Here is a 25,309-nt window from a genome sequence, read left to right as displayed (position 1 = left end):
ATATGTAAGCATATTGATACATATAACTTTGCTTTGATTTATTTTTCGTTTTATTTCACTCTGCCTCTTCTTACCATGTTGAGGATGGCCCGCACATTGCCCCTGTACTGACCTGGGGGTTATTTGTATGGTCTATGGGCTTGGATGGTCATGGAAGTAAGAAAGTGTATGATTTTAAAGGGATTTGTTCACAGATTGTGTATTTATTGTATGTTATTCCATGAACTGTACTATTTCCATTGTAATTCTATCTATTAAAATATATTGCAAATTCTTTAACCCATTTATTTAACATTGATCCATCGTTATCTGCAAATAAAGATCCATCTTTATCAGTGAAGAAAATGACACTATCATAGGGCATCAGCAAGAACTTATTAAGATCCGCAACATTTAGGTTGGTGACTGTGTATCATTACTATTTCTCTAGATCTATTTATTCATTTCATTACGTACATGTACGTGCAGACCTGAAAAGACTGGAATAATTTAAACATTAATAATTCATTTAAGTCTTTTAAGCAGATACTTGGGGAGCTTTACACCCCAAGGTACGTGATAAATAAATTTTATGAAAAAGAAAAAAAACTCTAGCTATGATCTATTTTAAACCACAGGCCTTGGTTGTCAGTGATGTTCTGGCTTGGTCATTTTTAACTGTCTACAAAATCCAAGGGAAGTAATATGGCTTTAAAGGGAGATGATGGCTATACCTGCCAAATGATAAATTAAAATTTTATTTCAAAGTGGCACAGTAGGGGGCATTGTGTTTCTGACAAACACATCTATTGTTGGGTCACTAGGTCAAAGGTCAAGGTCAATGTGACCTCTAAAAAAAATTCTGACAAGCTTTCGCAGCCAAGAGTTGGCAGCCGCTATGCAGTGCTCTTGTTTCATTTGGCACATGATTGACTTTATTTCCAGGAAAACCGGATAACAAAGCGTTGATTTTGTTCTGGATGCATTAGCAGTCACAGTACATGAACCGACAGTAGTCATCGTCTCGAGATTCTGGCCTCTGAACCATCAGTCTATGAACATAATGCAGAGCAATCTAGGGGTGAGTTTTCAAGTCATGTGTTTATTTTTGGTATGCCCACTAATTCAGAGATGTGTGTGTGCATGTAGATTCACCCTTGTCCGTCGATACATCAATCCAGCTGTCAAATTTTGTGTCTAGTGTAACCTTGAAAAGTATTGCTTCTTGTGTGATGAAACCAAATTTATTTACCATAATGCAAACGTTCCTACTTGTGTATTTTGTTTCATAATTTCTTTGATATAAATTGAGTTTTGAGACACAAGTAGAAAACCTTTCTCTTACTTCATACAAGTCATTTGAGTTTTCTCAGAAAAACTCTCGCCAAATGCATATTTTTGGGGCCATCATCTAGTAGGCCCTTCCTTATTGTTATTTATGATTAGTTAATATTTGTCCGATAGCAAAAAGTATCTTTATAAACAATTCGGGTACAGCCTAATATTGGCCGGGTGACTTAAAGCGCATTTTTTGTACCCTGGGTATATTGTGGTATACTTTAAGAGAACCTTGAATACTCTTAAGTAGTACGCGAACCGACCAGGACCAATCGAGCCATCATTTCCTCTATGGATTCAAATCAGATCATTCGAACCACCCTGTGGAAGTTCTGTGCTTGTTCTTTATTTCCTTTGGTTTCTACAATAGAAGGACAAACTGTATTACATCTTTCTTTTTTCAGACGCCAATTGACGAAATCAAACTGACCAATCAGCAACAAAGCCTGTTGCAGCAGTTGTTACCATATTGACCCCAGTCAAATCATGGAAGCTTAGACATAAATACTGTTTAAGATGTGCCAGTCTCTACAGACCTCGTGGTCTGTTAACCCTTTGCATGCTGGGTAATTTGTCATCTGCTAAAATGTCGTCTGCTGAATTTCTAAAATTAGCATTTTCTTCAATTTTTTTCAAAGAATACTATCAGAATAGCAAACAGTTTGGATCCAGATGAGACGCCACAGAACTCATCTGGATCCAAACTGTTTGCAAAGGCCTTTAAAATTCAGCTCCAGCGCTTTAAGGGTTAAGCACTTACTCTGACAGGTCTCATCTTTGGATTTTGTGATGGGTGGACAATGAATAACCTTGTTCAGATTGAAATGGCAGAATGAAAAAGCACAACAAATCATGCGAAAAGCCATATATTAATTAGACCAGCCATGGTTTGTTGGAAGAAAAACAATCTGTCATGTATTATGGAAACTTTGATGCTGTCAGTCATTAACAATTGATGAGATATGTTAAATGTTTTTAAGTATAATGAGATTAAGGTAACTTGATAAAGGCGTGTATGTTAAGTAATACTTTAAGCCCACATATTGCACGTCTATATAATTACTTTGTTTGTATTACGAAACTTGCATCTGATAACTTTATATGCATGGAAAATAAATTTTACTTCAGACATTCTTTCATCATTGAGCTTGAGATAATTCATAGCTGTTTAAATGATGCTGGTTACTTGGACGCAATCACAAAATATGTATTGGATTCTGTTTATGTAATAAGCATGTTTCAGTTTTCTGTTTTTACATGCAATATAGAAATGCTAGCTAAAATAACTGTGCAGAAAGGTTGAGAGTTTGAGGCTTCCGATTTGATCTGTATGTCTTTTTGTATACAATAATCTTACTAAGTTTGCTCATTTGGGTCCGTATTTTATCAAGAATCTTGTTAAGTATGGCAGTATTTGAAATTAATATAAGTTGAATGTAGACCAAATTATTTAATTTAATCTTTCAATTGTCATTTCTGTATTTACATCTTAAACTTTATTGATTTGAATGGAGATTGTTTGTTAAATTATAAGATAATTACTTGTTCTTTATTTGGAATGCTTTAAATGTTTTGAAACTGAGCATTTAAAAATAAATTTATTAAATAATTATGATAAAGCCAACTTCATGAATAATAGCCAAAGTTGTGATTGTTATTGTCTATTTTTTGTTGTTATATACATTATTTACATGCTCATAAATGTTGACAATTGTGTTCGGACATAATATATGTTTTATGTCTTACATTTGTGTATATACACATTTTGAAGACCGGATTTTCATGCTCTCAACTCACTTACCGGTACTAACCTTACCAAAAATAAATGTTTTATCACTGTATGATGGTAAATTTTGCAACTGATATATAGAGCAATTTTAAAATAATTGTATGTTCGATGTAAATAACTCATATATTGTTGCCATTTTGATGAGATAAACTTGTTTTCACTCCTTTGTACACATCATTTGTAAACGGTACATCTTGTAGATTTTTGGTTACACAAACAATTTAGCTCCTGTTAAAACATTTATACAGGATAACAGATTCTGAAAGTTAGCAATAGGAACAGGTTGTTAGATGCAATGCTTTTTAGTTTTCAAAGTTAACCAAGTATTTAAAAGATTTGTTTCATTATGTTTTACATTCTAAAGAATAATTATTATCTCAAAACGTAAATCACTAAATTACAAATCAAGAGAGAGTTATGTAATATGCTTGCAATTGCTAAGAAGTGCAGTTGTTGTTTTTTTCTTTTCAGGTTAGAGCAATGTCATTTGCTTAAAAAAGTTGTCTCCCTTGTAAGAAAATTAATGTGTTCACATCTCAACATAACAAGTAAATTCATACAGTACATGTATTTCAAATTATTCACATGATATTCACCAATAAGTCTAATGGAATTTGTAGAATAAAATATAACATGTTATTATGACGATTATAAGTGAATGTTTGGCACAAAATGCCTCTTTTAATCTCTATATTAAAAACTTCAGCAAATGTCTAAGACCAGATTTTCCTAAATGGTGTGGTTGTTGACATTAATATTAAATTTAGTTCATGAACCATAAATGTTTTGTTGTTGAACATATAAAAAAAAAGCTTTATGTATATTAATTTTATGTCATATTTCAAACATATCATATTGATACGTTTGAAAGAAAATAAACATTTTGCTTTAATGTGTATACATGAAGTGTATACATGATTAACGATTGGTACCATTCAAGCATGTTAATAATGAACTATAGTTGTAGTACTAGATGCACTTTTAGCTCATCTATTTTTTGAAAAAAATAATGAGCTATTGTCATCACCTTGGCGTCGGCGTCCGGTTATGTTTTGTGTTAAGGTCCACTTTTCTCAGAAAGTATCAACGCTATTGCATTCACACTTGGTACACTTACTTACTATCATGAGGGGACAGGGCAGGCAAAGTACGATAACTCTGACTGGCATTTTGACAGAATTATGTGCCCTTTTATACTTAGACAATTGAAAATTTGGTTAAGTTTTGTGTTTAAGTCTTCTTTATTCCTAAAGTATCAAAGCTATTGCTTTTATACTTGCAACACTTACTAACTATGTTAAGGGGACTGTGCAGGCAAAGTTGCATCACTCTGGTTGTCATTTTGAAGGAATTATGGCCCTTTTTTGACTTAGTAACTTTGATTATATGGTTAAATTTTGTGTTTCGATCCACTTTACTTCTAAAGTATCAAGGCTATTGCTTTCAAACTTCAAATAACTTCATGCTATCATGCGGGTACTGTACTTGGCAAGTTGAATTTTACCTTGACCTTTGATTGACCTTGACTATCAAGGTCAAATTATTAAATTTTGCTAAAATTGACATAACTTCTTTATTTATGATAAGATTTGATTGATACTTTGACATAAGAACTCTTACCTGACATACCAAAATGGACTCCACCCAAACCATTCTAAAAGCCCACCCCAACCCCAGAATCCCCATCCAAAATTTTTTTTTTCATTTTTTTAAAGATCATCTAATAAATGACTACACCCTTACACTATACCCTCCACCGCCCCCCCCCCCCAATTTTTTTTTATTTTATTTTAACATGGTTAAAAAAAAAAAAAAAAAATTTTAATTTTATTTTTGAAATACCGTCCAACCATCCCACTCAAGAATACCCCCCCCCCCCACCAAAAAAAAATGTTTGTTTTTGAATTGTTTTCTTATTTTTTTAAGATAATGTAATAAATGACCACACACCTACACTCCACCCCTCCCTCCTTTGTGATTGAAGTATTGAGATAGGACCCTTCACCTTTAAAAGAAAAATAGATGAGCGGTCTGTACCCGCAAGGCAGTGCTCTTGTTTTAATCATGTCTTAATGTGTTGGCCTACTCCAAATAAACATGTTGCATTTGTAAATAAAGCGTGTATAACCTCTATGTACTGTCCCAAGGTCTGTTTTCAAATACTTGAGTACCTCATATTGAGCAGAGACTTACCAATTTATGGCATTATTTGTTATGCACATGTCTGACTTATATAAATATCTTCAAGTTCTGAGATTACTGTTCAGGGTATTTTAAAGGTAAAAGTTTAAATATTTCTATAGACTGTAACCTGGTGTCTGTTAAGTTAATTTTAATACATTTATAATGTCTAGCATATTGAATGTGTAAGTGTCTTTATTCTCGCCCGCATGCATTGTTGCTGTATGCTTTGACAAAGCTTACTACACAACCTATGTGTTTGTTTATCATTTATAACCAGTGGTTTGTCCGCAGAGGTTACATAATACTATACTCACTTAATAAATCAACTTCATTTATTGATTTGATTTTGTATATATTCACTTCTCATGACTGAATCTGCAATAGGCCTTTGAATATGTGGTAAGAAAAACATTTTTTATTAAAGGTTAGAAACTTTATTATCAGATTTTGACAGATGGTGGTTAACATTTAACTGGAGAGTAGCCGGGAAAAAAATGGCTGTAAAACAGTGAAGTTTGATCCACTTTTAGTTATGTCTTATATATCACATTATCTATATTTTTTGTTAATTTGGATCATAATGATCTTTAAAAAATGGAATGATTATGAGTGTTTCCAAAATGATGCATTTATTTTATGTTAAAGTTATTGCTTTCAATTTTAATTTGTTATGGAAATATTTAAGTTTATGTGACTTACAGAGATATACATGTTTATGTAAGTGATGTGCTGTTTGATGATTTAAGAATTGTCTTGCACTCTGAGTAAAGTAGATCGCCATTGATTCAAGTTCGAATACTGATGTACAGTTAAAGTGTGTTGTACTTTCAAATAAAAATACTATGTAAATATAGTTCAGTTATCCCTTGTTTACAAGATCACATTTTTATTGCTCATCCTTGGTGTTGGTGTTTGCATTCGGACACAATAATGCTTTCCTTATATGTTTATTATGTAGACCCGCTTTTACAAGACCACATTCTGACAAGCTTAAATGTATGTATATAATGTAGTTCCTCATTTACCAGACCACATTTTGATGTTCTTAAACGTGTTCAAAGCTTGACGAAATTTTTGTTGACATTTAGCCATTTACATTTATAATAACTGAACAACAAATGAATTGTCAGTGTAAATAAATAATTTATTGTTGTTCGATCAGTTAAAGTATTTCACTGTTTTCATTCACACTTTAAATTAATAACATAACAAGTTGTAAGGTACACACAATCTATTTCAACAAGGGAGACAATTTTGAATTTGTTTTTTAAGAATATAACATATCTTTATCGAGATAGAGAGAATGACAGTTTTGACAATTTTAACAATATTACATCACTCTCCGTTGACTTGTAATTGACTTATTTTCATTAACCAGTTTTAATTGTTCTTTCGATCATATACAATTTATCTTAAGATATTTTTACAAAACAAGTAAACACATTTTCAAGTAGGGTCTTAATTTGAATTGTATGAAATGAAAAGCAAGGCATATAACAAGGTATTTTAATTTAAAGTATGGTTTTCTCTTTCCCACAAGCACACACCAGTCATTTGATATACATCTGTACTATATGTAAGTTTAATATGATAAATTACACAAGCTTTGCATCTAAAAGATGGATAAAATGAAAATTATGTGAACATATGAATGAAAACAGTGAAATACTTTAACAAATTCAATTATAAAAAACAACAAGTTTACTTTTGTACACAAGTTGAATAAACTATTATACATTTTTTGTAGATGTCAACAAGTAAAGTACTTCAGTTAAGTGCTTAAATAAAAAATAAACGACACGTTGTTAACTAAAAAGTTATCAATTGTTTCGTCGGAAAAATACTGCAGAATATTTATGTCAGGTATACCAACAAAGAAAAACAAAATATTAACATTCTTTTTCTTAAAATAAAAAGAAACACGTTTAGTTTAAGAACAGATAATAATATTTTAAACTAGAAAGGTCTTTTAAATAGGTAAGGTTTCTCATGACGAAGTATATAATTAATTTGAAATACTGGAAATATAATTAACGTCGTGATGCATATATAGTACAATAAAGCAAAGTATTTTTTAACAAAACCCATATCATAAGATTTGTATATACTCACTTCATGTTGACGAAATGCTTATTCTTTTAGAAAAAATACCGTGTACAGTCAAATTAGTTTTTGTTGATTTTCTTTACAATTTATTCAATGTATATACGTACTTATGTATAATACTATATATTTCGTATAACATTCAAAGTGCCATGTTTTAACACTTAATACCTGTCCTTTTATGTCGGTCATTCAGCCCATTTGAGCCGCATTCTGATAAAGTGTGACTTAATGCATGTTGTCTAAGTGTTGTCCCAGATTGGCAGTCCGCACATGCTAATTTGGGACGACAGTTATCGCTTTAATAAATTTTTCGTTTTCAAGAAGTATCTTTTTTAGCGAAATCAAGTTTCGGAAAGTGTCGCCGGTGATTACCAGCAGAATGTTAGGATTGCACGGGCTTATCTGGGACAACACTTTACGCACATGCATTACTACCCTTTTTCCGAAAGCGCGGCTCATTTAAAAGTTGATAAAAATCAGAATGACGACAGTTCCTTAAGATATATCCTCATTAGAGATTGTATGTGGAACCAAATCATGTTAAAGCAATAAACAAAACCATAACCCTTTTTTCTGAGTTGTAGTTACTTTGTCCAAATCTCCATGTTCAATTCTCAGCGCAAAGACAAATAACACTCCCGCTGTTTTTAGTTTATATATTGTTTCCTTGAGAAAGCTTAGTAATGACGAACGCTAGGCGGACACCATTTCCACCGAGTCACTGCGAAACATGTTTAAGGACAGTTTGACAGTACGACAAGCAGACGGACGGACAAATATGCAGACATTAAAGACAGACCGGCTAGATACATTTAAATCAAGACATTCGCATAGTTACTTTTGTTCTTATGTACTGATATTTCAGTATTATATCAACAGTATTTTAAAACACATGTACACCAAACAAAATCCATGCGAAAAAAACACATAATTTCCAATTGATGGAAATGACGCTTAGTCACTGAATATTATTTCCTTTATAAGTAAAACATTTAGTAAGCGTCATCAGCTATCGCATGAATAGAAACAAGAAATATCAATAAACATCAGATAACAATGCTTATTGAGAGATATTAACTAGAAACTTCACAATTGGTAATTTTCGAGTCCTTTTCAGCTCACCTGAGCACAATGTGCTTATGGTTAGCTTTTGCGATCGTCTTTTGTCCGGCGTGCGTTGTGTGGCGTCAACATTTGCCTTGTTAACACTCTAAATTTTTCCGGTTGGTTTAAACACATGACCTCTATGGTCCGGGGCATTTTTCCTTATATGGCAATAATACTTGTTAGCACTCTTAAAGTTACATTTATAGTTCCCTTTTCATAGGACTTGGTCACAACATTTGTTCTTATGCTATCTTGGGCTGCAAACAACAGGTCAGTTCCTTTGTATCTTTGTGAGGTGAGCGACTTTGTGCCTTTTACGTTGTTTGATCAGTACGTGTGTTAATGTTTTGAGAACGGTATAATTTCCATAAGAAACGATTTTTGTAAAGTTTGTTTGAACTCTGAATAGGCAGGTGTTTTAATAACCCATTTATTCCTAGTGGACTCTCCCATCCTTCTAAATTGGATCAATTTATTTCCAAAATTAGAAATGTCTAGTATATTTATTTCTATATTTAGAATATTGCTTACAGAAATTCCTAAAAGCAAACAGCGCAGACCCTGATGAGACGCCGCATCATGGTCTACGCTGTTTGCCAAGGCGTTTTTTCTAGACGCTAGGCATAAATGGGTTAATATATGAGTATCGTTCCGGGTAAACAGGGCTTAAAGGGACCTGTTCACGTTTTGGTAAATTGACAAAATAAAAAAATGGTTCAGATTCGCAAATTTTCATTGTAATTATCATATGTGTGAGGGAACAGTAATACTGAAAATTAACCATCCTCTAAAATGTCCATTATTGACGATTTAAAAACCTGAAAATTATCAAGCGTTGCAACGTGAAACGATTAAATAATTTGAAGAGTTCTGTTGTTGTCGTTATGTTTTTGGACACTACGAGGATTGCTTATATAAAGCATAAGCATAAAATAAATCACTAATTGTTTCAGCACGGATGACCGAGTGGTCTAAGCGTTAGACTTTTACTCCAGGGGTCAGTGGTTCAAACCCAGATGAAGGTTACTTTGTTTTTCTTCAATTGTATTCTTGTTTTTTACTGGAGCTTTTTAGATCCAATGTTTACATTTATCAATATAAAGCATTAAATGACAAACTTCAATACTTGCCAAATTCTGTGAAAAGGCCCTTAAACTCATGTGCGTAATAAGTCGTCACAGAAATTAGCCTGTGCAGTCCGCACATCCTAATGTTGGGCGATACTTTACGTCTTTATGATATTTTTCGTTTAAAGGAAGTCTCTTCTAAACGAAAATCCGGACTGCGGACTGCACAAGCTATAATCTAGGACGACATTTAAAGGGACTGTCAACCACGAATGACGAAAAAAGATAAGTTGTAAAATACCGTATTTTTTACAATTATTAGTTTATATTGAATTAAATATCACGACTTGTATGTTACATTACTTGAAAAAAGTTTATATTTTCATTAATGTTACATTGCTTGAAAAAAAATCATAATTTCATTAAAAGCCAGCGTATCTCAGTGGTAGCGCATTATCTTTTGCTTACAGTGGGCTCGGATTTGAATCCCGGGTAAGACGTATTTTATTTAATCGTTGTACTTGATGTTGTAATTAGTTACGACTATTCAAAACAGTATGGTTTTGTAATAACATGTTCAGTTATTGTAAACAATAAATGCCATTTTTCTAAAAGGCTTATTGTTAAACTCAAAACATTTTACCAACTGTAACAAAGCATATTCATTCAATTGGAAGCTATATCTGTGGCGGTCCTCCTCCCATGTGTCGACGTAGAAATTCCTCAACGGAATTCGCAAGCTACTGTTTGCTGCATCAATTATTTTAGACTCGTTCTGTACGTAAAACCGAATAATTCTCAGAATTAATATCGCTGTCTTAATGGTTAAGCTCTTTCGCAGAGACTTAAGTCCGGCGATTGTATTTAATCACGATGCAATTAAGCCTCGTTCTGGAAAAACGGGGCTTACTGCATGGGCTTACATTTTCGTTGAAGTTTAATCTGTGCAGTTCGTACTTTCATTACCGGTATATACGGGATTTTCGTGTTCAAGAGATTCCTTTCGACGAAAATTTCCATAAAAGCGGAAAGTGTCCTCCTTGGTTTGATTGTGCGAACTGAACGGGCTAATCCGGGACGACACTTTGCGCACATGCAATAAACCCCGTTTTCTCATATCGAGGCTTAATTGTACTTGTATACTAAACATAACTGCTTACTTGATACATAAAGTAGTTATTATATACTGGCATTTTTGTCGGAAAATGTCAACACTTGCATATAACTTACAAACGAACGTTTCCGACTACATTTTTACAACATAATTATGAGATAATGAAATCGCGATAAAGCGAATACATACATTAGTTATATCAATAAAACAAAAATTTAAATATACAAATATTTAACAAAATTAAACTATTACTTAGTTTTTTAGTATTTTTGCACTGTAAACTAAACAAATTATTAATGAGCTTCCATCAGTGAAAAACGGGAATTAACGAATGTGCGTAATGTGTCGTCCCAGATAAGCCTATGCTATCCGAAAAAAAGGCTTACCAAGGACGACGATTTCCGCATTAATGGTATTTTACATTTAATGTAAGTCTCTTGCTAGCCAAAATTTATTTTATGCGGAATAATATTACTAGTCTGCTTCGAGCATTTTCTCTTGCGCGTTTCAACCGGAAATGTCAACGTCCGGCTTGTACCATTCAAATAAAACACGAAGTTATTCTGGTTTATTATTTCAAAGCAAAGTGGTTATAACTGTGTGGTTATTATTCATGACGACACTTATGGCAATTGAGATTTACTAAAATGTAGTTATGCTTAAATTGCTGCGTTATTTTGCGAGAAATTTACCCCACGTTGTGTATGTACTTAAACTGTTAAATACTACCATATAATAATCAGAATATGCTACACATACATTAAATGCAACCAGATTAATTGTCGCTCATCCTAATGTTTGAAGAAAAAAAAGTAATTATGGGAACATCGATGAATTACAACTGATACTGAAAAATAACAGTGAACAAGTTCCATAATTGCAACCTTTTTACAGTGAAATGACGTCATTTTTTGGGCGTGATGGTGATATAATGTCAAAAGAGTTAAATATTAAAAGGCAATCACACTGTGTGAAAAAGTTAAATAAAATGAAGATTGGTTGGTTTTGAGGAAAGTGTCGTCCCTCATAGGCCTGTGCTGCTTAGGCTAATCTGGGACGACACTTTACATACACATGATTACGCCTTTTCTTCCAAAGCAAGGCAAATATATATATATACGTTAACAGTTGTTAATATTTTAATGGTTCTGCTATTTACTAATCAAGCTGGTGAGATATGTATAGAAAATAGTTGGTTTGGCTTTGTTGTTATTTCTCATTACGTCATAAAACACAACATTTTTCCAAAAATGACTATTTTATAAAGCATTTTGAGTAATTGAAACACACATATACATTGTTTGTGCTTTAACAACGATTTTGTTTGGAGTGATAACAGTATATATTAACAAATGCTAAATCTTGCCACTATTCAGTAGGTTTTTACAAAAAACAAATTATTCTAGCCCTGTGTGATACATGTATAAGGATTATTTTCATCCATATACTTTTCTATAGAATATTGCTTGATGTGTTATTTTACGTCAATTGATAAAATCACATATTTAGCAATCTAGCTCTTTTTTAAAATAGGTAAAAAATCAACTTTCCTGTATCAATATGTGTATAATGCCCACTATCTTCATTCCGTTAAAGTATATGTGGTAACTTTCTTTCATCATGAATTGCATAAGTCACAATTTCCAACTAGTGTTTTGTATATATTGCCTATCTCGGGGGATTCGTTACCGCTGTAACTTACTTTTACGATGAATTGCATAAGTCGAAATTTCCAACAAGAGTTTTGTATCTATTGCCCTTTTCGGGGGATTCTTTACTGCTTTAACTTGCTGTCTTAATGAATTGTATAACTCGCCATCTGTTCTTTCCTTATCAGTATGACTGTTATTATTTGTGTTTGTTTTAATGTACGATTTTATTAATGAAACAATGTTGGGGGAAAAGTTTGAATTGTTTATTTTAGCCTGGCTCTGGGAAAAACTGGGCTTTATGCATGTGCGTAAAGTGTAGTGCCAGATAGGCCTGTGCAGTCTGAACTGGCTTATCAGGGGTGATACTTTCCGGGTTAATTTTTGATACAATTGAAGTGAAAAGTGTCATCCCTGACAAGCGGGTGCAGACTGCCCAGGCTAATCTGGGACGACACTTTTCACACATGCACTGACAAGCAGGTGCAGACTGCCCAGGCTAATCTGGGACGACACTTTTCACACATGCACTGACAAGCGGGTGCAGACTGCCCAGGCTAATCTGGGACGACACTTTTCACACATGCATTTAGACCCGTTTTTCCAGAGCTGGGCCTTTAAAAATCACATATTGTAATTTGTATACGGTGTAAACAAAATTGGTATAGGGAAAGATATTATGGTTCATAATAAGTTATAAATATATATTTGGTACCAAAATCTTGTTTTGCAGATATACTTAACATGCTGTTTTTATAGTATAAATATTATATGTGTGTCATGTCATATTTGTGTATTGTATATAATGTTACACAATCAAATACATTGTTTTGTTTGTATGGATCAAAAACAAAACACACGACTGTGTGTTACGAGATGTATTCTGATAAAGGTGGCTAACCCTCTGATTATCATCATGTCTGTCTGTCAGTTGGTAGGTCCCGAACCCTCTGTCCATCATCATGTCTGTCTGTCAGTTGGTAGGTCCCTAACCCTCTGTCCATCATCATGTCTGTCTGTCAGTTGGTAGGTCCCGAACCCTCTGTTTATCATCATGTCTGTCTGTCAGTTGGTAGGTCCCGAACCCTCTGTCCATCATCATGTTTGTCTGTCAGTTGGTAGGTCCCTAACCCTCTGTCCATCATCATGTCTGCCTGTAAGTAGGTAGGTCCCTAACCCTTTGTCCATCATCATGTCTGCCTGTAAGTAGGTAGGTCCCTAATCCTCTGTCCATCATCATGTCTGTCTGTCAGTTGGTAGGTCCCTAACCCTCTGTCCATCATCGTGTCTGCCTGTAAGTAGGTAGGTCCCTAATCCTCTGTCCATCATCATGTCTGTCTGTCAGTTGGTAGGTCCCTAACCCTCTGTCCATCATCATGTCTGCCTGTAAGTAGGTAGGTCCCGAACCCTCTGTCCATCATCATGTCTGTCTGTAAGTAGGTAGGTCCCTAATCCTCTGTCCATCATCATGTCTGTCTGTCAGTTGGTAGGTCCCTAACCCTCTGTCCATCATCATGTCTGTCTGTAAGTAGGTAGGTCCCGAACCCTCTGTCCATCATCATGTCTGTCTGTAAGTAGGTAGGTCCCTAACCCTCTGTCCATCATCGTGTCTGTCTGTCAGTTGGTAGGTCCCTAACCCTTTGTCCATCATCATGTATGTCTGTCAGTTGGTAGGTCCCTAACCCTCTGTCCATCATCATGTCTGTCTGTCAGTTGGTAGGTCCCTAACCCTTTGTCCATCATCATGTCTGTCTGTCAGTTGGTAGGTCCCTAACCCTCTGTCCATCATCATGTCTGCCTGTAAGTAGGTAGGTCCCTAACCCTCTGTCCATCATCATGTCTGCCTGTAAGTAGGTAGGTCCCGAACCCTCTGTCCATCATCATGTCTGCCTGTAAGTAGGTAGGTCCCGAACCCTCTGTCCATCATCATGTCTGTCTGTCAGTTGGTAGGTCTCTAACCCTTTGTCCATCATCATGTCTGTCTGTCATTTGGTAGGTCCCTAACCCTTTGTCCATCATCATGTCTGTCTGTCAGTTGGTAGGTCCCTAACCCTTTGTCCATCATCATGTCTGTCTGTCAGTTTGTAGGTCCGTCCACAAATGTGTCTACAAAATTTGTCTGACGGGGAGGGCTTAAAATAAAATGTCTTGACAACAAAGCTGATAAATATTTGTTCTAAATCTGTTTAATGTATACATGATATAACTTTGTGTTTGAAGTGGGAAATGATTCAATATGTTACAAGTTATTATTACCAATACATGTATTCTATTCATAAGTATTTAAAACAAACAAAAACTTAAACAACAAAAGGAAAGCGTATTTTTGTCTTTAAGGTATGTGTATGTTTGAATTGAAATGACGGTTATGTAAGTTTCCCACTTCAATCTGTACCTGACTTAAAAAATCGAGTCATTTCTGGTACATGTTATTGTACATATTCCAAATGACATAAATAAACATAAGAACATAGTCACATAGTTTCAAAAAGTCACTTCCATTTATTGATCTTCATGATAGCTTTAAGGTTGCGAGTGGCATAAACCGCTGGAAACTGCGTGTTTTAAGTTTCCCGCACACTGAATAATCAGCAGAATTCGCTATCACTGCATGCGCGTTTACAACCTCCATGTAGTTTATATAGGCCGCGGTTTCCCGTCTAGTGATGTCATCGTGCGGGTAAAACACCAGCTTGCACGTGCCCGCTTGAAGTCCCGACTGTATTGCTTTTGTCATATCCGCTGTAGTACACAATTCGACCACCCAGCGGGTGTTGACGCCTGGTTGCGCCGACCGGATATCAAGGGGATCGAACTGGGTACTTCGTACGGGAACTCCGAGTTGAGTCTGTATTAGGTACTGCACCTGTTCGTGATTTTAAAAGTAGTGGTTGTAGGTGTTGTAGTAGTAGTGGCAGCAACTTCATCAATAGCGGTAGAAGCAGTAATGGGAGTATAACAGATGTTTCGGTTGTTATTTTGTAGAAGCATTCTATATTTCATTTACCTTATAAATATTATTACAAGTAATACTAGGAGTACTAGCAGCAGCAACAGTAGTTATTGTAGCAAGCTAGTACATATGTAGTATATTATTTATATTATTATAATGTACGCAGTATGACGGATATATTTGATCAAGGTCCATATTTGCAATAATAATACATTTTATGATTTGTGTCACTTATACTATCATCAGTAGCCGGTAGATGCACTTTTAAGTTCTTTGTTTTCACTTACATCACACAACTAAATACGTTACGTTGTTTGAGAACATAATAAACAAGAAATATCTTTAAAAAAGATATACGGCGTTGATTGTGGTCGATGTTTATGAACGATCAAAAGTTATCTCTATGAGATAAAAAGTAGCGGATGCCTTTTTTCTGCGCAGTTCTTAGCTACATCACAAGCAAATCAATTACGGGGTGTTGCGCCAGATTTCGTGGCTTATTTTGCTTTATGTGATATTATTACTCAGATATCTATATTTACAGAATAGAAAAACACAAGAAACATGAAAATAAACAAGTGCATATAGGTCAGCCGGCAATACTCGAATCTTATTTAATTGCATAATTATAGTATAGTGAATTATTGTGCTCATGCTTAATAAACTGGTCTAAGTGGATAAATATTTCTAATTAATTTTATCAAAATTGGTCCTTATCATGCAAATGTTGAAACCATATTAAAAATCGATGATTGACATACCACAATAATATCGCCGAATATCTTTATTTAATATCTTTCTGATCAAAACAGACTTCAAGTGCACAAAGTTTACGAGACGGCGTTTATATAAAGATTTCCGCAACTGACCGCAAACTGACCTTGATACCTTGCGGATTGGAATGCAATGCATTACAGTCAATACGTTATTGTCAGTAAGACCGGTGTAAAACAATGATCGCAACCCCTTCTGCGAACTCCGGTGATGAACTGTATATAAACTCTGACTTTCACAAATGGCCGCGAATTGACCCGAAACCTCGCGGGTTGAAATGCAATGCAAGTAAGTACTAAATATGACAACATAGCCTTTAGTATAAACGCTTTTGCGCTGGTAATTCTCTGAAAATAAATGGTGAACGCACAAACTGTATTTATGTCGAAAATTGATTGTAAAACTGTTCTATCTATTGAGCCTTTTCATTAGAGATAAAATTGTTTCATGCAGTAAAACAGTGTTACAAAGACGCGGATATGTTTCCAATGTTCTGGTGTTATACTCAAATCAGCCAATGGAATAAATGAAGTGTATTCATTCGTACCTAGCCGCGGGAACTTTTATTTGAGTATTATTAGACACTTACAAAGGTCAAGTCAGGGTGAAATTCTGGCTTATTACAGCTTACGCCGAAAAAACTCGAAATAGAATGTCAAAAAGATGCGGTCGTGTTAGTGGAGTCTAACAATTCTACCTCCGAGTGGGACACATTTTCGTTGTTTCGGAAACTGAAAACTGCGCCGTTCGAACGACTGGGTCGTGTGTCACTGCGCATGTGCAGACTTAGGGCGATCCGGTCGATGTTGTCACTGAGCATGACATTGGCGTCCGGGCAAGCTAGATCGTCCGGCGATCCCGCGTCACTGAAATCAGGCTGTCAAGCGGTCATACTTTTTCCTACTTTTTCCTACTTTTTCCTACTATTTCCTACTTTTTCATCAGGATCCTACTTTTTCCTATTTTTTTACCAAATCTTCCTACTATTCCTACTTTTTCATTTTCAATTAAGAATATTTTTTTTTAAGAGTTTATTTAGTAAACTTGCAGGATGAATGAATCAATGGCATGACTGTATCCCTGGTAATGTGCATTCATCTAGATGAGACCTGACAATTAACCCATGCTGACTGTCTTCTAGCACCTCTTCAGGAAGCATAAATATTTATTTCTTATGTAACTTTTGAAAATATTTACATTTTTTTTTTTAAGTAACAATAGTGCCTTGTTTACTTCCTTAGCATTTGTACACTGCAGACTTCACTACCTTACACAGTTCCCAGTGATGCAAGAGCTGAGGGCACCCATTGTTTATTCCAGTTTTATTTTGTCTCTATTGACAACAATTTGACCAAACCTTATGCATATTTACATGATATTGCTGTTTGGAATGTAGAGATATAGAGATACCATGTATTGTATGAGTGGTTATGAAATATGGAATTTATTACACAAGTTATTGGAAAAAGATAAAACTGATGCTTTGCTGAGTTTTCATCATTTAAAAATATAATGTAATAAATTCTGTATTACATGACAACAGATATGATGTTCTATTGATATCATAGGCACATCATGTTTAGTAATTAAAAATAAATGCACAGAGCCTAAATGTCCCGATACATTTTTATGCTCCCGGTAGGGTGGCATATAGCAGTTGTACTGTCAGTCTGTTTGTCTGTCTGTCTGTCTGTGTGTCTGTCAGCAAACTTTAATATGGGCCATAACTTTTGCAATATTGAAGATAGCAACTTGATATTTGGCATGCATGTGTATATCATGGAGCTGAACATTTTGAGTGGTGAAAGGTGAAGGTCATCCTTCAAGGTCAAAAGTAAAAAAGTACAATCCAAGGGAAGTAATAAGCTTTAAAAGGGAGATATTTTCTAAACCTGCCAAATAAATATATTGAAATTTTATTTCAAAGCGGCGCAATAGTGGGCATTGTGTTTCTGACAAACACAGTTCTTGTCTAATGATGCCATAGTTAGTGAGGTAACTTCAAGGTGTTACAGCGTAGTATTAAAATTATTTAACGGCATTATTACACTCCGGCAAAGTAATCAATATCGTAATGAAAAAAACATTATTTGAAACTGGAATAAACAATGTAGTGCAACTGTTTCATTGCCCAATCAATGATGTCATAAAAGATGTCAGGTGATAAGGTCCTATCTCCAGTTGCATAATCTGGTCTGCAATGACCAGTGAGTTTGAATGTAACATTAGTTATTATAACTGCACCCTATTGTCAATTTAAAGGTTTCACAATGTAGCTGTAGCAGAGCATTGACACTGCTTTATATACTAGTATTAATCTTGTACAACAAGTTGGTGTATCACTAAATAAATTTGGTCTTCTGCTTAAGGATATAACATGCACACTATATTACCATTTTTATTGCACAATATATTACCATTTTTATATCGATACACAGAAGACCTCTAACCACTTATTGGATGATACACCAAAATGAACAGCATCTACTTATACTTCTTTAACAGGGTAGCTTTGCTTGAAACTTAATTATCATAGATGCACTATAAGTGCTAAAATGCCTAGTGGGAAAACAAAGTTTAACCCTTCATGGATGGAGAAGTTGGACAACAGTGGAAAAACACTTGGATCATGGTGCAAGAGAGATACCGGCAATGAGTTTGCAAGATATTGTAATGTCTGAATGAAGTCCATCTTGTTGTAATTCTGGTGCTAATCAACTGATAAGTCATGCAGATGGATAAAAACACAAGGAAAACATAAAATACATGCATGATAATTCACAAAAACGTGGAAGTGCCCCAGAGCCAAGCAGCTCTCAGGGTGGTGGGGATAAATCTATCTGTATGCAAGTACAACCATCACACAAGGAACAGATACAAAAGGCTGAAATCCTCTCGGCCCTTAAGGTAGCTTCAAGTGGGTATCCATAAAGAACATGTGATGGCACTCCTGCTCTGTTTCAAGCTATGTTTCATGGACCTGTGTCTAAAAAATTAGTATTATGTATTCCTACTTTTGAGGGAAAAGTTCCTACTTTTTCCTACTTTTTTCCTACTTTTCTTGCAAAAGTAGTTCCTATTTTTTCCTACTTTTTGAAAAAAGGTCACTTGACAGCCTGTGAAATCAAGAGGGCTGTACCGGTTTAAGGGTCATAAAACAGTAAAAAAATACAGAACTTAACGTTACTAAATTTTTAAAGATATTACAGAAAAAACGATCATACAATTTAAAGGGGCGGGCATGTATCAACATGAGGCAAATATATTAAATGGCAACTCGTGACAAAAACGTGCGTTAAATTCAAATACTTGCGTTAAAAGAGAAAAATAATCTTATACCTTCTTTTAAAGGAGCCTTTTCACAGATTTTGGCATGTTTTGAAGTTTGTCATTAAATGCTTTATATTGATAAATTTAAACATTGAACCTAAGAATCTCCAGTAAAAAATCTAGAATACAATTAAAAAAAGAAAAAAGTAACCCTCAACTGGGCTCGAACCACTGACCCCTGGAGTCTTGGAGTAAAACAATTCCCATTTAGACCACTCGGCTATCCGTGCTCACGCTATGCTGGGATGTATTTTTTACTTGATAAAAGCATTCCTCGTAGTTTCACAAAATATAACGACAACAACAGAACTTTTCAAAATATTCAATCGTTTCGTGTTGCAACGCTTTATAATTTTCAGTTTCTCAAATCGTCAAAAGATGCATATAATGGATATTTTAGAGCATGGTAAATGTGCAGTATTACAATTTACCCACATATATCATAACACAAACACACATTTGCGAGTCTGAAACATTTTTTTTTATTTTGTCAATTTGCCAAAACGTAAAAAGGCCCCTTTAAAGGGACCAGAATCGCAAATTTTCGTTGTAGTTATTATATGTGTGAGGAAATAGTAATCCTGAACATTGACCATGCTCTCAAATATCAATGATATGCATCTTTTGACAATTTAAAAAACCTGAAAATTTATTAAGCGTTGCAACGCGAAACGATTGAATAATTTGGAAAGTTTTTGTTGTTGTTATTATATTTTATAATACAACGATGATTGCTTATGTAAAGTATAAAATACATCACTCATGGTATAAGCACGGATGTCCGGGTGTTCTAAGCGATAGACTTTACTCAAGGGCTGAGTGGTTCGAGCCCAGTTGAGGGAGTGGTTCGAGCCCTGTTGAGGGGTATTTTATCTTTCTTTAATTTTATTCTTGTTTATTTTTTTACTGGAGTTTTCAGATTCAATCTTTACATGTATCAATATAAATCATTTAATAAAAAACTTCAATAATGCCAATATGTGAAAGGGCCACTTTTTAATAAGTAAAGTTAATTACAAAATTGTCACAATAAGCTCGTGCGCTCAGCTGTCAAAACATTCTTCTGCATGCGGAACTCATTTTGTTTTATACAAAAGCGATGCAGTGTTTTAAAAAAAAACATCTAAATGAGTTCATCATTAATTATTATTGAAATTACAAGGCGTTATCTTTGACAGAGGTGGTCATTTTTCCTATAATAACGCTGGTTTAAGGTAATTACTCAGAGGATAATACACTATTGAGCCGGGCCTGGCAGTGATAATCGGCCCGCAGGGAGCATAACGGCTCGAGGGCTTTAGCCCGAGGGCCGTTTGCGACCTGGGGCCGAGTTTGACTGCTCGGACCGGATCAGTCGTGTATTAATGTCTATACTTACAGGTTTTGAGTCATACTATCATACTATTTTGGTCCTCACTAAAATATATGAAGAACCCGCTTTCCGTACTTTTATTTTCATTCAATTGATTACGCAATTTATGACGTATCTCATGTGATGTAATTTCAATGACGAAACTAGCTAGACGCTTTTGATTTAAGGACAACAATTCGGATTCGGATGTTTTTTATTTTTATTTAACAATTAAATATTTTTTAAGCATTGAATGATTCCAAAACGTATTTCGGATTGTGTTATTGTCGTGCATAATTGGGAGCTTCAATTGAAGTAAAATTTTGTAATCGCTTCGACATTCGATTGCATAAATCATGTTTTTGGTGACAGTGTTTAGCATCCGATACAAAAAATAAAAAAAAGTGTGATTACAAATCAGTATAGATAAACGAATGAAATAACCAAAAAAGGAATTACAAATCTTTGTTATTTTAGTGTTATATGATTTAAGTTGTAATCGACATAAGTGTGTCTTTTGCTATACACAAAGAGGCATCAATTTAATGTGCAGATAAGTTTCAGTTTCAATCGATATTTGTATTATCCAAATTGTGTGATACGTGTCATAATAACTATGTTCGAGTCTTTCGTTGAGTTTTGGCTTAATGTTATTGATCATCGTTAACTAAGACGTCGCGCGCACACGTTCTGTGGGCCGATTATAAATAAATGGCCCTCGCGTGAGGGCCGATTATTTATTATGACCCCGCAAAGATGATAATTGATTGAACAACTGTACAAATGTGTTACTATATATAGTAAGGTATGTATTATTATTTGATACATTTGCTATTCACTTGGAACTGATTTTATTAAAGTATTGCATCTTATCTATTTTCTTTTGACGATTGTTAATAAAAATTTTAATTTTATTTTCAAGAATTACATTAAATATACAGTTTATAGAGTGTAGGTTAATTGAACTGTATAACGGTTTAGAATGTTTCGCTTGTTGTTGTTTTTTGTGTTAAGCAATTCAAATCCGCTTTAATGTAAATTTGTATAGAAAGGAAGTGTCTTCTTAACGACAATCCAGGTAAGGCGAAAAGTGTCGTCCGTGATAAGCCTGTGCGAACTGCACAATCCAGGTAAGGCGGAGAGTGTCGTCCCTGATAAGCCTGTGCGAACTGCACAATCCAGGTAAGGCGGAGAGTGTCGTCCCTGATAAGCCTGTGCGAACTGCACAATCCAGGTAAGGCGAAAAGTGTCGTCCCTGATAAGCCTGTGCGAACTGCACAATCCAGGTAAGGCGGAGAGTGTCGTCCCTGATAAGCCTGTGCGAACTGCACAATCCAGGTAAGGCGGAGAGTGTCGTCCCTGATAAGCCTGTGCGAACTGCACAATCCGTTAAGGCGGAGAGTGTCGTCCCTGATAAGCCTGTGCGAACTGCACAATCCAGGTAAGGCGGAGAGTGTCGTCCCTGATAAGCCTGTGCGAACTGCACAATCCAGGTAAGGCGAAAAGTGTCGTCCCTGATAAGCCTGTGCGAACTGCACAATCCAGGTAAGGCGGAGAGTGTCGTCCCTGATAAGCCTGTGCGAACTGCACAATCCAGGTAAGGCGGAGAGTGTCGTCCCTGATAAGCCTGTGCGAACTGCACAATCCAGGTAAGGCGGAGAGTGTCGTCCCTGATAAGCCTGTGCGAACTGCACAGGTAAATCCGGGATGACAACTAACGCACATGCATGAAGCCTAGAATTTCCAGAACGAGGCTTGTTAATTTTCATCGGGGATGGGAAAAGGGGAAAAACTAATTGCAGTGCTATTTCCTGCATGGCGCCCGATAGTGATCTCAACAGAGGACTGGCTGGAACATGATAGCAAGCAAACGATAAACGAACACCCCATTGAACATCGTGTGAAAGATTTATAGCGAATATCAATCATTGAATTGTGACACGTGATACTTACATCTGTGCATCAACAGCGCCCCGCGCCGCGGTCCCGCTATGTGCATCCGGTTTCTGTGGGATCTCCTTCCGGCATCGCGGCGCATGCGTACTACAAGCGCGGTGGCTGGTGGCGTCATACACGCAGTCCGGGTCCAGCAAGAGGGTACTGAGCGGAAACCAAGAGCAACTAACTTCTGGTACTGGAAAGGACTGACTGGCTGCTTAAATATGAGAAGTCAGCTAACTGTGCATGCTCGGACCGGCTACCAAACAATGTTTGTTGTATTTTATAAACAAAATCGTTATACCAAAGTAATGTATATGTAGTGATTGTTATCAAGTCAAGTTTGCATAATATATGGGAACATTTTAAAGTATACAAAACAATGACATGTATTATCATAAACATAGCAGTATTTTATTTATTTACTTTAAATTTTCTGCACTCCACAGTATAATTTATTTGTAAGTAATTATGCTTAGTTTTATATTTCGCTCAATCAATTGCGACAAATCATACAGACTGACTGATTAAAGTAATCTGAGCGGTTATTTCCTTTTTGATGATCGAAAGCTGCTTCGTGCTTGTCGTGTTTTTTTTTGGTTATATTTGTGAGCGTTTATTTATGAATGTATATTATTTGCAATCAATAACCTATGACATAACTCAATAATGTTGACTAGAGTCGTATGTGTTGTTCTTATTGAAACAAAACATATTTTTGAGAAAATAATAATCGATCAAAATGACGGCATCGCATGTTGTTGTTTTTTTTATAAGAAAGGCAATGTTTTGATCAGAGACATGCTCGGAACCAGTTACATATCTGATGCTCGGAGCCAGTGACATCTGAACGTGAATATGGCGAGTCTGTCTTAATTACAAGGCATGCAGCGATTTCGGCGTAGCGTGAGTACGACTTAATTCAGTGTTTTAATTCAAAAGCTTTGCGCAATCCAAAGATTCTTCATAAAGAGTTGCAATATATGTCCTATCTCAACAGACCAGCGAAATGATCCAGGGCATATTTATAAATAAAATTAGGACATTTCCTTAGGTTTTCAAAAGGTGCATTGGTTATGCTAATCAAATATTGTACGGACACTTACAGTTGCGGCTTAGTTGTATACTCAGCGTTAATAGAGATCGATCATTAATATTGTTCTTAAATAAAGGGAATGCGAAATATTGACAGGAATTTAATATAATTATTGAAAGAAAAATTATCAAAGAGGTTAAGACGTGTTATTGTAATTCATCCAAAATTGCACCGTAACTTAAAATAAAAACCGCTCGGAAAAAAACGGGGCTTAATTTGTGCGCGTAAACTCAAGTGTCGTCCAAGATAAGCTTGTACAGTTCGCCCAAGCTAATCTAGGATGACACTTTCTGATTGTATGGCATTTTTTGTTTAAAGGCAGTAACAGAATTATCGAACATCTAGCAAACTGCACAGGCTATTATGGAACGACACTTTATGAATTGTATGGCATGTTTTGTTAAATGGCAGTAAAATAATTAGCGACCATCCAGCGAACTGTACAGACCAATAAGGGACGACACTTTCTGATTGTATGGCATGTTTTGTTTAAAGGCAGTAAAATAATTAGCGAACATCCAGCAAACTGCACAGGCTAATATGGGACGATACTTTACGCACATGCATTAAGTCCGGTTTTCCCAGGGCTAAATATGTATCGTATGATGTTCTATAAGACGGGCTGTTTTTAATTACCGACCATTTACCTTTGCAGAGATGTACGATCTGTCTGGCCCGGCGGTTAAGGGCCGACACCGACCGGAAGTGGGCCGGCTGTCCACTTTATCAACTTCCATGGAGGAACCAGACCCGCCCTGCGCACGCCACTTTGAGAATAGAAATTGTGCTTTAGTAAGGTAAGAGTGTTAAAGGGGCCTTTTCACAGATTTTTGGCATGTTATGACGTTTGTCATTAAATGCTTTATATTGCTAAATGTATACATTGGATCTAAAAAGCTCCAGTAAAAGAAAATAATAAAATTAAAGAAAGAAAAAAGTAACCCCCAACTGGGCTCGCAACACTGGTCCCTGGCGTAAAATGCTATCGCATAGACAATTCGGCCATTCGCGCTCATACATTGGGTAGTGAATCCTCGTTGTATCACAAAATATAACGACCCCAACAAACTATTCAATTGTTTCACGTTGCAACGCTTTATAATTTTCAGGTTTTTAAAACGTCAAACAATGCATATAATGGATATTTTAAAGCATGGTAAATGTTCAGTATTAATGTTTCCGCACAAATATCATAACTACAACGAACATTTGCGAATCTGAAGCATTTTGTTTTAATTTGTCAATTTACCGAAACGTGTTAAGGCCTCATTCTAGGATTAATGCATGTGCGTAAAATGCCATTTCAGATAAGCCTGTGCAGTCCGCAAAGGCTAATAGGGACGTCACTCTCCGCATAAATTTAATTTTCGTACAGAAGAGAATTCGTTTTAACGATAAAATCCAAAAAAGCGGAAAGTTTAGTCACTGATTTGCTGCGGACTGCACAAGCTTAGCTGGGATCGATTTTTATGCATAAACATAAATATCGGCTTTCCGTCTCCGAGAATTAGGCTCGTCATAATCTTGTTGTGCC

General features: G+C 35.4%; 2 protein-coding genes and 1 long non-coding RNA gene across 7 annotated transcripts in view; 2 read left to right on the top strand and 1 right to left on the bottom strand.

Moving 5' to 3' along the window:
* The window catches only part of LOC127833836 (uncharacterized), a 52,390-nt gene extending 44,425 nt beyond the window's left edge, over positions 1-7,965 (top strand). For all 3 annotated transcript variants that reach the window (XM_052359324.1, XM_052359323.1, XM_052359322.1), the window contains 2 exons: positions 925-1,060; positions 1,722-7,965. The gene's annotated coding sequence lies outside the window, so the exon portion shown is untranslated. The remainder of the gene's footprint in view (positions 1-924; positions 1,061-1,721) is intronic.
* Positions 7,966-13,441: 5,476 nt separating this feature from the next.
* On the top strand, positions 13,442-14,412 carry LOC127833854 (uncharacterized). Of its 2 annotated transcripts, none has more exons than XR_008027650.1 (3): positions 13,442-13,501; positions 13,870-14,099; positions 14,330-14,412. It is a non-coding gene; the product is annotated as an uncharacterized LOC127833854 (long non-coding RNA). The 2 variants fall into 2 exon arrangements; XR_008027649.1 differs by having other exon boundaries at positions 13,442-13,777; positions 13,916-14,099.
* A 276-nt stretch (positions 14,413-14,688) lies between these two features.
* Positions 14,689-25,309, bottom strand: part of LOC127833841 (uncharacterized) — a 12,870-nt gene continuing 2,249 nt past the window's right edge. The window contains exons 3-5 of one of the 2 annotated variants that reach the window (XR_008027623.1): positions 24,423-24,542; positions 16,758-16,926; positions 14,689-15,199 (exon numbers count right to left, since the gene is read on the bottom strand). Coding sequence is in view for 1 of the 2 variants with exons in the window: in XM_052359332.1 (XP_052215292.1) it covers positions 16,901-16,926 (26 nt within the window). In the remaining variant the exon portion in view is untranslated. The remainder of the gene's footprint in view (positions 15,200-16,757; positions 16,927-24,422; positions 24,543-25,309) is intronic. The other variant, XM_052359332.1, reaches the window with a different exon arrangement.

Source organism: Dreissena polymorpha, chromosome 6 (genome assembly GCF_020536995.1).
Source record: "Dreissena polymorpha isolate Duluth1 chromosome 6, UMN_Dpol_1.0, whole genome shotgun sequence".
NCBI lineage: Eukaryota > Metazoa > Mollusca > Bivalvia > Myida > Dreissenidae > Dreissena > Dreissena polymorpha.
Note: the sequence above shows the minus strand (reverse complement) of the source record. Positions and strands in the feature narration are given on the sequence as shown.